Source organism: Dermacentor variabilis, chromosome 3, assembly GCF_050947875.1.
Source record: "Dermacentor variabilis isolate Ectoservices chromosome 3, ASM5094787v1, whole genome shotgun sequence".
Taxonomy (NCBI): Eukaryota; Metazoa; Arthropoda; class Arachnida; order Ixodida; family Ixodidae; genus Dermacentor; species Dermacentor variabilis.
The window spans coordinates 24,840,221-24,852,582 of NC_134570.1; the positions used below are offsets into that span (position 1 = coordinate 24,840,221).

Below are 12,362 nucleotides of genomic sequence, written 5' to 3' on the forward strand. Positions count from 1 at the left end.
ATTTGAGGAAAGGCAGAGAGGTCTTCCTGGGAAAAAAGCCCTGCGTCCTACTACTCCGCTTAGACAGAAGGCGAGAGGAGAAAGAGAGGGGTACAAGGAAGTGAAGACGTCTTGCTGAGACCATGGTCGGACTTTACATGCACGAACGAAGCTAGCCACCTGTGCGCTCCGAGAGAGAGAGAGAGAGAGAGAGAGAGAGAGAGAGAGAGAGAGAGAGGCAGGGAGGTCAACCAGTCGACCTTCCGGTTGGCTACTCTGCACTGGTGTTCATAAATTTAAAAAAGAAAACTAGAAGAGAGAGACAGCTATTTGCGCATTAGTACAGTTTTTGACGACTCCCGGATTCACTGACCGCTATTAGTCCGGCTTTGCGACCGCACGTACGCTAGAAATTTTAGCAACAGAGATTTAGATTCTCGGATGTCAACGAGTCCTCCGGACACTAATCCCGTGTATATTTTATGAGTATTGTGAACGTTTCTACGCTGAAAACCACTGCAACAAATTTGCTTGTACAACGAAAGAAGTTAGATGTCCCCATTGCTTTACAACGAGTGCTTGTATTGGCGTTGCCACTCCCCTATACATGGCCCCCGCTGAACTGTACTGTTCGCGGAAACAGCGCTGTGGTAGCTGTACATGAACAAAACATTTCCAGAAATATTCTCTAAATAGCTATAACCAAGTTATACAAAGTTTGGATAGTTGACGGTCCCTTTTCGACGCTCTTCTATTTGTATTTCAACATTTCCAAAGCCACGACAGGGGTACGCCGTGCATCCGCTCCGAGTTCAACCTGTTTGTTCCTCTGTTCTTTCGAAGTAATCGATAATCCACAATTACTGCTTCCTCGGTCTCGCCAATGCCTGACTCAGAAAGATGTACAGCCATAAAGTAAAAGAAAGAAAGAAAGAAAGAAAGAAAGAAAGAAAGAAAGAAAGAAAGAAAGAAAGAAAGAAAGAAAGAAAGAAAGAAAGAACGAACGAAAGAAAGAAAGAAAGAAAGAGAGAGAGAAACTGTTCAGTCGTCGGGTCACTACAACATGTCGCAAGCGACCATGCTCACTGACGTTCCCAACGTTGGAAAATGGAGTCCGGTCCATTCTATGCCACCTTGGTTTTGCCCTCTACCTCCTTGAAAACAATACAAGAAAAAAATATCCAGTGATATAAAAGAGCGACGGTGCAGCGTCACCAACGGTGGCAATCGGCGTGACGCAGGCGTTCGATCAGCTATAGCGTATCGGTAGCAGCAATGTGAGACGGTACGAAGCGAAAAAAAAAAAAAATGTCGGAAAGAAAAGAGAAGCAGTTACAAGAGAATACCAGCGCTCAGAAGGGAAACTGATCGCTCTCATTGATTTCGAACGTGCAGCGAGCAACAGCGGCCGGGACACCCGCGCGGCGGTCATTCTGACAGTGAAAGACAGCCTCTCGGCGCCGAAGAGCAACGGGCCCCGACCGGGAGCCCAAGCAAACGGCCGCAAACACGATGAGCAATGGTCGCTCGCCGGCGATGACGCCCCGCTCTTGGGAAGCCCGGGGATTTGGACCCCGCGCACCTTGGGGCTCGCGTCGTTCCTTCCGCCACCTCCACGCGTGTTGCGTGTTCCGCTCGCGCAGGGCTCATCCACTCTCCTCGCCACTCACCCTCCGCTTCCCACCTCGCCCTACCCCGCAAGCACACACACGCGCACACTTCTTATTCTCCCCCTCTCTCTCCTTTACAACCTTTTGTTTTGTCGAGCGCGTTTCTTTGTCTCTCGTTCCAGGGCTAGGTGGGTCTCGCCAGTTTGTTTCGTTGCGCGGGCGACTTTGTCCGGCTGTTCTGGCTGCCTATCGCCCGCCCTTTCCGCGACCTGATCCCGCGGTGCTCTCTCATGTGTGCCGCAGCGTCGGCCTTCGCCCTCGCCTAAGAAAACGGTAGCAGAGGAAGGTGGTGGTGGCGGGGGGGGGAGGAGGGGGGGGGCAGAGGAAAAGGCGAGGCACGTGACGTCCAAAGCGGGATGGTACAGCCGACAAATCCAAGAGAATGAATTTGAAGAGCGCCGCAGGCCGCCCAACCTCAGGAAACACAGACAAAGAAAGGCAAAGGCCGACGCGGCCACGAACGTTGAGAAGTAGAAAGTACATAACGGGAATAGCCTATAGGCTGCAAAGAAAAAGAAAAAAAAAAACGCATTAGGGCAGCGACGCAGCGGCTATAATGCCTCTTTCTCGCGTGTGTGCTTGACGTGGCGGGCTGTTCTCCCTGCTCTGGGTCATTTGTCCGCTTCTTGCTGGCTGCCAGCCGCGCCGTCGTGGTGGCAGCAGCTTCGGGCCAGAAAGCCCCGTAGCAAGACGCGGGGCGTGGAAACGACACGATCCCTGTAATTCCTCATCCGCTGCTGCTGCGACGCTCTCTCCCCGAGCCTGCGTGAGGGAATACGCCGCACCTTCGGAGCTATCCAGGGAAGTGGGAAGACAGAGAGCTAGAGGAAATCTCTCTCTTTTCTATTTGTCCCCTTCGCCCAGGTGTATACACCGCGTGTGTGCAGAGACTTGCGATCGCGCGCGCGCTCATCTTCGACTAAGGCCACCCGTCTCGTCATTTTCTTTTTCTTTTTTTGTTCCATTCGCATCTACGTGCACCAAGTTCTGTTTGCTCTGTTTCGCGTGGTTGAGCTTCTTTCGTTCGCTCATTTGTTCTGAAAAGTTTCCTTTGGGTTGCTTTGTCCTCCTTATGTGGCCGCCGTAGAGAAGTGCCTGCCGTGCTGACACGACTGGTCCGATTTGCGACCGCGCGATACTAATCGGATGAGGTCCAAGCACTAAAGAGATTGCAGACGAAATAAGAAAATAAAGAGGATAGTCAGAAAGGTACATATATTCGCTATTTCTGCTTACTTTCTCTTTCTGCATCTTGCCTAGAAAATAACTGCTTCTTTTCGCGCAGCAGTCATTACATTGACAGCGTCTTCTTCGTAGGGGCCCCTGTGAACAGGCATTTTTTTATTATTATTATTGCGTTGCTCATCTGAGGCCGCAAAACTGTGATCTCCTCGGCGTGTTCTCGGAACTCTTTTCGGTTCTTATTTACGGAACTGTGCATGTGTGTACATACTTTTGTATGTTTGTGCGCGTTGCTGTACTATTTATTACATGGGGTGCTTCAGCGAACACTTTCAAAAATTTTTTACACTTGCCTGTGGCAGGTAGCACAATTCTAGCCCATGAGCATGTCTACATGGACAAGCGGACATTACTTGCACAACAAACTGAAACGCATAATAGACTAATTTCCAAAAAATTCAATAATGAGACTGTTTAACTAATTAACTTATGGCACATATAGCAATTTACAAGTTCTAGCGAGTGAGACTGCAAGGCAGTTGAAGGGCATATCCGTGAAATTGTGTGAATGACACCAGTTACGAGATATGCGCCGTCAAACTTGCCGTATAAATGCACTGTCGTTCCACTTTCTTAACAAAAAGTCGTCTTATGCACTGAAGCACAGAAGTAGATGGAATGCGAATACATTTCTCCTCAAAGTTCGGCAAATAATATCTCGAAACTGGTGAGTGAGTGAGTGAGTGAGTGAATAAACTTTTATTTGGTCCAGCAAAACGCGATAAAACGCGCACCCGGCTAATCCCACGACGGGACTGACAGATCTGGTCTGCCGGCCCGATCGTGGGCGCGCTGAACGGTCAGGATTTGGTCCTCAAAGACGGGACTTCGCAGGAGCGCGTCCCACTCTGTCATCCCGAGAATTCGTTCTAATGGATCCGCGTTGCGAACTCCCCCGGCTAGAATTTGTAAATTGCAATACGTGCCGTGGGGCATTTAGTTAAAAACCTAATTAGTGATTTTCTTGTGAATTAGTCGATTATGCATTTCAATTTTTTGTGCATGGCCGCCTCTTCGAGTAGACCAGCTCATGGACTAGGATTGTGCTATCTGTCATAGGCAATGTTTAAAAATATGTTGAATATTTTCGCTGAAACACCTGGTATGTGCCATCCTTTACTAGTGTGCTGAACTTCCCGAGTGATTGCATTCTTAGATTGTCTGCAGTTCCCTTTGGTGCTCATTGTGCTTTCAGCTATTGCCTTTCCTGCGACGAGTAGTTGTCGGCCCAATGGGTGATCATAGGAGAGCGCTAGAAGATACCATACATAGGTTGCTCTCTTCTTTCTTTTAGCTGCACCAAATTTTAAAAACTGCCTATAGCAGATAGCACAATTCTAACTATTGAGCTAGTTTACTCGATGTGGCGACCATTACCTGTACGAGAAATCAAAATGCGTAATTGAATAAGTAACATATTTACGTTGGTTAACTTCTTATTTCATTACATTACGGTGCATATCTCATTCTACGAATTGTAGGCAGTGAGTTTGCAGCTTTTTTCAAGCTCTGACAATTCGTTCGAAGTGGATACATCACCTTGCGAACTACCATACGCAATTTGTAAAAATTTGGGGGGCGGGGGTGGGTCTGAAAGAAAAAAATAAGAAGAAAAGATGCCTAGCTGGTATTTGAACGCCCTAATATCCAACGAGCGCTTTGGAATTAGAATCGTCGCCTTTCATTCTTTCGCATTACAGGTGCTGTTGGGAGAGAAGTTGTGAGTGTGGATCCTCGTCTCGTTCCTGCCTCGGGATAGAACAGGAAGTTGCTTGATGGGGCAAACGTATTAGGGAACACGTGCAGCGGGAACACCGTTTTAATTATCACTCGAGTCTTCGCATCGTGGAGAAAAGACGAGCACGTCTGCCGGAACAATCTCGTTTCACGACACTTCTCTCCGAATGGTCAGTGAAGCGGTCACAAAGCTTTGATGGCTAGTTAGGTGTGTCTTATTCGCATGCTATTCAATGTGCAGAAAAGACAGAAAGAGGAAATTATGTGAAACTGGACATCTCACGTCGCACTGCATTTAGCTAACAATCAATGCGACTGTGAATGATGATGAATAACGCTGGGCATTCGCATCCGACTTTACGAACCCCTCTTATCAACACACTTGCAATAGCGAATTTGGGCACTGTGTTGGGCTGTGCTACCGCGGTGCCTTTTCTTTTCTTTTCTTTTTTTTATGCGAAGCCTTCTTTGCTTTATTTTTGGTGCTTTGCGGCAGGTAGGTTCTTGTCTTGCCTGGCTTTACTAGAAAGAAAGTGTTGCGTAACCGATGGTGAAATGTAACCTCTACCGTCGAGCACAGCAGCCGGGTTCTCTAACCAAAGGGTCGGGGTCACACCCTTTCTTTTCTAAATATGTATTGCATGGAATTATGAGTGGAATGTCATGCGAAAACTATTAACGTTACATTTATACATCCGCACGAAAACCAAAGGCACACATGCTACGCAGTCTAATGAAAGTTCAAGAATCGGACAAACAAAGACAAGCGTCCAGGTGCAACATCCACTCAGGAATGGGATGGAAAGTTCGGAGCACACTGCGCAATTGAGCGGGATCCTCTTGAAAGACAGACCTTGTCGAGCGAGGTGGCTTGGCTTGTCTGTCGATGACGCGGACGCATAATTCTCTCTTTCTAAAGCCAGCCATATATCTTCGAAACGATCCGCGAGTGCGCTGCGGGCCGCTTTCTCCTCTTCTTTCCTCGTGACAGCTCGCGCTTTCAAGCCCCTTTTAGACTACACTATCTCTAGGATTGGCCCAGTTTTCCCAGCCCTGTACCGACTTCAGGATTCTTCACATTAATTTTAACATTCCTTCGCCTGAGTACAAATGCCATAGTCGCTTCAGCATACAGCACATGACATAGCCATGCATGCACGATCGTATACCAGGTAGTCGTTGGTGACGTCACATTTCATGTTTCTCTCGTTTACGCTCATCGACTACCTTTGTAGAACCCAACAATAACCGCGTCGAGTGACCGGCGTAGAAACCATGCCGTTTCCGCCATGCGATCCTCTTCAGCGAGGTCGTCGCTTTGCTGCTGTCGTCACACACACTTGCGATAGTGACCCACACAGACAACTACTCAATTTACACAAATACGTTGGTCCCCATGGTATCGCTTTGTGGAACCACAAGCAATTCTGGATAACCAAATACCTGCAAAATGCTTTGCATAGCATCGAATCCCAGAGTGCGTGGGATTTACACTGTTTTGAGTGCTCATTATTATTAATATTTTTTATTGCTTAAGGAAACACGGAACTACTCATGTATATACGAGAATGACAGTGAGATAGAAGCGCTGGACAAAATGTAGAAGCTAAAGTGGCTTTTAAGAAATCCCTGGAGTCAGAAAAGGAAGTTTTTAATGACACTCAAGAAATGCTAAATGTAGAGATAAAATTTTAGGTTATCTGCCAAACCTTTATTGAGACAGCTGGAGAAGATAAGAAGAAACTCCTCCCCCCTCCATTTCGCACGCACACACCACGCACAGACACCGCCTTGATCTTACATATTATATTTATGATTTCGAAATAACAGCAAAACCTTAGCAACAAGAAGCAGCAGATGCTTAAGGACATCATTTACTGTCCTCGACCAATTCACACTCACTTACAAATACAACCCTGTATAGGCAACGCTTGTGCTTGACGTCATGAGCGTCACTGCAGTGAATGCGCGACTTCAGCAGAGAGTCTGGGTCACGTACACATTGTGCTGTTGTCCATACATGCCTCCACCATTTGTCTTCGTCGTCATTGCTCATTTCCGCTCTTTCTCTCCTCTCCTTTTCCCATCCCCGTAGTACGGCAGCTGGTCGCCGCGCACTTCAGGCCAACCTTGCCTCATTTCTTTGTGAATTCCTGTTTCCCCCACACATGTATGTATGTATGTATGTATGTATGTATGTATGTATGTATGTATGTATGTATGTATGTATGTATGTATGTATGTATGTATGTATGTATGTATGTATGTATGTATGTATGTATGTATGTATGTATGTATGTATGTATGTATGTATGTATGTATGTATGTATGTATGTATGTATGTATGTATGTATGTATGTATGTATGTATGTATGTATGTATGAATGAATGAAGGTGTCAGTACGCTAAAGTAATTGCTGCTACCCCCTCCCCCCACCCCAGTGCCTTGCACGTGATGGAAGACGGCGCGCTTCCTCCAGGCTTCCTCCGTTGCGCGCGCGAAATCGAGCCATCACCCTCGGCTCACTCTCGCACACTTTCATTGGCACCCACAGCACACGACGCTCGGCCACGATGCTATCGCACTTGGACTTTATAAGGAACATCACACGGTGACGCCGACGGGAAAGCGCCTTACATATAATTGCTATCACAATAAAAGGAAAACAGTCAGTTTGGTCTCCTCAAAAAGCTAAGCTCGCAGTTGACGTATAAACGTCGGCCTGGCGCATAAGGGTAGGCGTGGCCAGTTTCGACTGGAACCAGGTATACCGACGCCCTCCCGTGGTTTAATTATTATCTTTCTCGTGCGCAGGCGCCCAGCTCTCCAGCGCACGATAAACGATAACGAAAATGCGCCAATACAACGACATCGGTGTGCGTGGTGGTGTCAATGCGCAACAGCAAATCACAGTGTGACGAAGCGAGAATATGAAGTCGACAATTAGCGCACTCTCTGTCATTATACATGGGGATGGTGCAAAAAGCACGACATAAAGTCCCAGCTGTCTCGAGACCTGTCACCGAAGAAAAAAATTAAATATTATACAAACAAACAAAAAACAAACAAGAAACGTAAGAAAGGGACGCCGTCGTATTCAGTTGGGCGTTCACAACGTGAATCGATATGAAGGTGCGCCAGTACACAGGCCGAGACTGCGTCATTTCAGCGTTACCTCACGGAGCACGTCCGCCCAAGACACGTCCGCCAGCGGCGTCCCAAGGCCACCAGTCAAAGCACCCGATGGGAAAGCGGTGAGGAGGGAGTCGCTCTAGAAAAGATGCTCCATTGAAGAACAAATTCGGCGTGAACAGAGCGGCGCGGAGGAAGCGGCGCACAGCAGCGCTTCTGCGCCCACAGCTGGTGGCGCGCACCGTCCGCCGGGAGTTTAGCTCAGACGGGGACGCACAGCGTGGTGGCGGCTTGCACCGCGGCGCTCAGCACCGCGCACTGTTTCTTTTTTTCTTCCCCTTTATAAGGTCCTTGCTTTCTTTTTCTTTTTGTCAGTCTGACTTCGGCACTTTACTTTTTTTTTCACCCTGTGCGTAGTTGCCGATGCTCGGCGGGCGTGCCGGGCGAGTGCCGGGATGCTGGCGCGCGCGTTCGATGGCGGTGGCGCTCTCGAAACGACAGGAGGACCCCGAGAAATAATAGCGGCTCCCCGGACGCCGCTCGCGCTCTCCTTATCGGGTAGGGACAGAGAGGTGGCCGATGGGGCGCCCCGATGAATGAACACCGCGCCGACGCCGACGCGTCTTCGACTCCCGCGGGAGACAACAATTCATCCGGTCATCGGAATCAGATTTGCATCGCTCGCTCACCTTGCGTGCTAGACGACACGGCAGAGTATCATGCGCGAACATTCGATGGCAGTGTGATGCACATGCACTGCGGGAAACAACGCCGAACGGGCTTCGAAACACGGTCGGTCTGAATGCCGCGCACGCGTGGTTGATCGCCGAAAAGTCGGGCTAGGGGCAGCGAACTGCATGCGGTGGTGTGAGTTCCTGGAAGCATTATGGTGGAAGCATGGTGACGATCCAGCGCCATAGACCATACAGAGTCATAGGGAAGCAGAGTGAACGAGAGGAGCAACAATATGGAAGAAACGCAACGCGGAACCAGAGCTGACCGCTGAATATATTTCTTTTGTTCGAAGAGCACAAGCCATTTAAAGAGCTGTAGAAAACAACAAGGAAACAATGGAGCATCTTGAGCAAGTACAATGCTCAGCGATTGAAACGCGATACTTGAATGGCGAGGCGACTGACGCTTTTTTTGCGTTGCCGGTGAGTGCTGGATGGTCGTTGAGGAGCCGAATAGATGTTGCAATACTTCCCAAACACTCTCGCTTTCATCTGATGCAAAAAATGCAACAGCTCGGTGCCTCCAGCGCCCACCGGCGGCGAGAAAGGTGCCAAGCATACACGTGCTCCGAATATCGCGTTTCAATTGCTGAGCTGTACACAACGAACACTGACGGCTACTTTTATTGATATCGTCTGTGTTGTCCTGGCCTCTTTCGCACTTCACTACGTCGTCGAGATTGGCCATTTAATCCCAGCCAAGTTGTTGGAAGCATTTTGGCCCCAGCGACACTCTTCGCGGAGTACACGCTCAAACATGCGCCCCGACTTGCCCGAGGAATACCCAAGAAGATATTAATCTTGGGCTCAAAGAGCTAGTATTCGCACAAATATGTTGGCTGCTTGAGGCGAGTGCTAAGATCGCATAGGCAAATGGGGTGCCCGCGCCCTATCTGGCATAGCTGAAACGTCGCGATACCCTGGCGTGCCAATTTGTGGCGTTCGATCATACACCTCTGTCATCTATCACTATTTTGATTGCCAAAGCCAGTCACGCTTCTGCGAACGTCACGAGCAGAATAGAATGTGCTTCTTTCACACAGCATTGTTACGATTCCACGTGGCAGTGTTTTCCATCACCACTCGGGGGGGGGGGGCGCCACCCCCGATGAAAAAGGCTAATTGAAAAAGCAGTATTCGAGGTCACCATGGTCGGTGTTGTCTGCAACAGCACGGAACGGATCACTGTCAGCGGTTACGCCATCTTTACAGAATGACGACGGGCATATCTGCTCAAATCTGTTCGGAGAAGCCGTTTGCGCTCGGCGGTGCGCAAGCAGCTCGCGTTTTGCTCTGCTCTTCTGTGTGACCATACGGACTGTCGCCGCTGCGTATTGAGCAGAGCAGATGGCCACAGCCTGGTTCCCTAGTGTGGGCACGTTGCTGCCCATTGCAGCGCTCATGTTCTACCGACTTGGACGCGACCAGACGACCATGCAGACGCTCGACCTTCTCCAGGAGTATGATTACATCATTGTGGGTGCGGGCTCGGCGGGCTGTGTGCTGGCCAACCGGCTGAGCGCTGACCCACAGGCAAATGTGCTCCTGCTGGAGGCTGGTGGGTGGGAAGGCGAGCTGGCTGACATCCCCCTGATCGCAGCTTCTGTCCAGGGAACAGCTCTGGACTGGAATTACACCACGCGGCCACAAGAGGCCGCTTGCTTCGGCATGCACGAAAGACGCAGCAAGTGGCCACGGGGCAAAGTGCTAGGTGGTTCGAGTGTCCTCAACTATATGCTTTACGTGCGAGGCAGCCCTCATGACTACGACCGCTGGCGGGATCATCATGGCTGCGATGAGTGGGGATGGCAAGAAGTGCGGCCGTACTTCTTGCGCTCGGAGCACAATTGGGACCCGGACATCGCCTCTAACGGTCACCACGGGACTGACGGTCCCCTTTCAGTGATGCGCGCCCCGTACCACACTCCCGTGGCTGAAGCCTTTGTGGAGGCTGGCCGGCAAATGGGCTACCCCGCAGGTGGCGACATCAACGGAGACAAACTCGCAGGCTTCACGATCCCGCAGGGCACCGTCTGGCAGGGTCGTCGTCACAGTACACGCCGTGCCTTTCTGGACCCTATCCTTCACCGTCAGAATCTGCACATCGGAGTCTACTGCCACGTTACCAAGGTTCTCGTGGAAGATGGCATGGCCTACGGTGTTACCTTCGATCGCTACATGGTAGCACACCGCGCTCTGGCCCGACGGGAGGTGATCCTGGCAGCCGGGGCCATCGGCTCCCCTCAACTGCTGCTTCTCTCAGGCATTGGACCCGCCGTACATCTCAACGAAATCGGGGTGCCCTTGGTGCTAGATCTGCCCGGTGTGGGTGCCAACCTTCAGGACCACATTTTTCCTGGTGGCCTCAACTTCCTGCTAGAGAAGCCAGTGTCCGTGCTTCAGTCGCGCACCTTCACCCTGCGGGAGTTGACGCACTACCTTGCCACCCGCTCTGGCCCACTGACGCTGCTTGGTGGAGTCGAGGGTTTAGGCTTCGTGAGCACACGCTATGCCAGTATGGAGTGGCCAGACATTGAGATCCACATGGCGTCCGGCTCCCCGGTGTCGGATGATGGCGATACCTTCCGCTTCGCACATGGATTAAGCAACGAGACGTGGGAATCAACATTTCTTCCATACCTGGGGCGCGAATCTATGTCGCTGTACCCTGTGATACTGCGACCGCAATCACGCGGCCGACTGCGCCTACTCTCCCGAGACCCGTATGATGCACCGGACATCGACCCTCGCTATCTGACACATCCACGGGACATCAACACTATGGTTGACGCCATGAAGTTGTGTCTCCGGCTGGCGGGAATGCCTGCTCTGCGGCACCTGGGCACACGTGTTTGGGAGAAGCCGCTGCCTGGCTGCGAGCTGTACCCGTTCCTCGGCGACGAGTACCTGGCCTGTGTGGCTCGCTCGTACACCAGCACCTTGTACCATCCGGCCGGCACCTGCCGCATGGGACGCGTCAACGACTCGCGCACTGTCGTGGACTCGGAGCTCAGGGTGAAAGGAATAGATCATCTGCGCGTTGTGGATGCTTCGATCATGCCCACCCTTGTGTCCGGAAATACCAATGCACCAGTCATCATGATCGCAGAGAAAGCCTCGGACATTATCCAAGAGCACTGGCAGAAAATTCCTGTCCTGAGCAAAGAATCCGACGCAGTAACAATGTCAACTCCCAAGCTTTAAAGCTGCGCCAGAAACCACTCAAAGACTTGGCTGTGTCGCAATGCACTAAGAATGCAGGAACTAGAAAGCTTTCTTCTTTCTCGCTTGATTTGAAATAGATAGCGCATCAAGCAGTATTTTAAAAGGTGCCCCAAATCTTTCTTGGGAATGGGTTGCAGTGTTTCAAATTAATGGTGATTGTATTTTAATTTTATCCTCATCATATATGTTACTTAGGAGGTGTTACAAATTGGGCGCTATCAAGCTGAACTACTAATGACCATATCATTAGTTATCTAGAGCAAACAGGACACGCACAACGCATTATTACTAACATTCATAATTTATTAGTGCATGCGTGCTAGAATGACGATGAGTGCATGTGTACTGTAATCCGACTTGCTGTGGCGCAAAGTATAAAGCACGTAGAATACTCAGTAGCTGCGATCGATCGATTGAGCTGTTGACTGTTCGACTTATTGAACGAACCTTGATACCAGTATATATAACGTCGTTGTAATTTGGTAGTCATTGCAGCATTTCCAATTATCGATTCCTTTTTTGCGCAGCAAGCCTACAAAATGCGTGTTACGTGTTCGAGTATTCGATTCATTCTCAGATGCATTGTAATTTCTTAGCGCACTTGAAAAACCTTGATACACCCGAAATAAGGGCAAATATTTT

General features: G+C 49.9%; 1 protein-coding gene across 1 annotated transcript; it reads left to right on the forward strand.

The window, feature by feature from the left end:
* Positions 1–9,842: 9,842 nt before the first annotated feature.
* LOC142573914 (alcohol dehydrogenase [acceptor]-like) lies at positions 9,843–11,823 on the forward strand. Its single transcript, XM_075683118.1, has one exon. The coding sequence runs from the start codon at positions 9,843–9,845 to the stop codon at positions 11,697–11,699; it is 1,857 nt and encodes a 618-aa protein (XP_075539233.1). The 3' UTR covers positions 11,700–11,823.
* Positions 11,824–12,362: the final 539 nt, after the last annotated feature.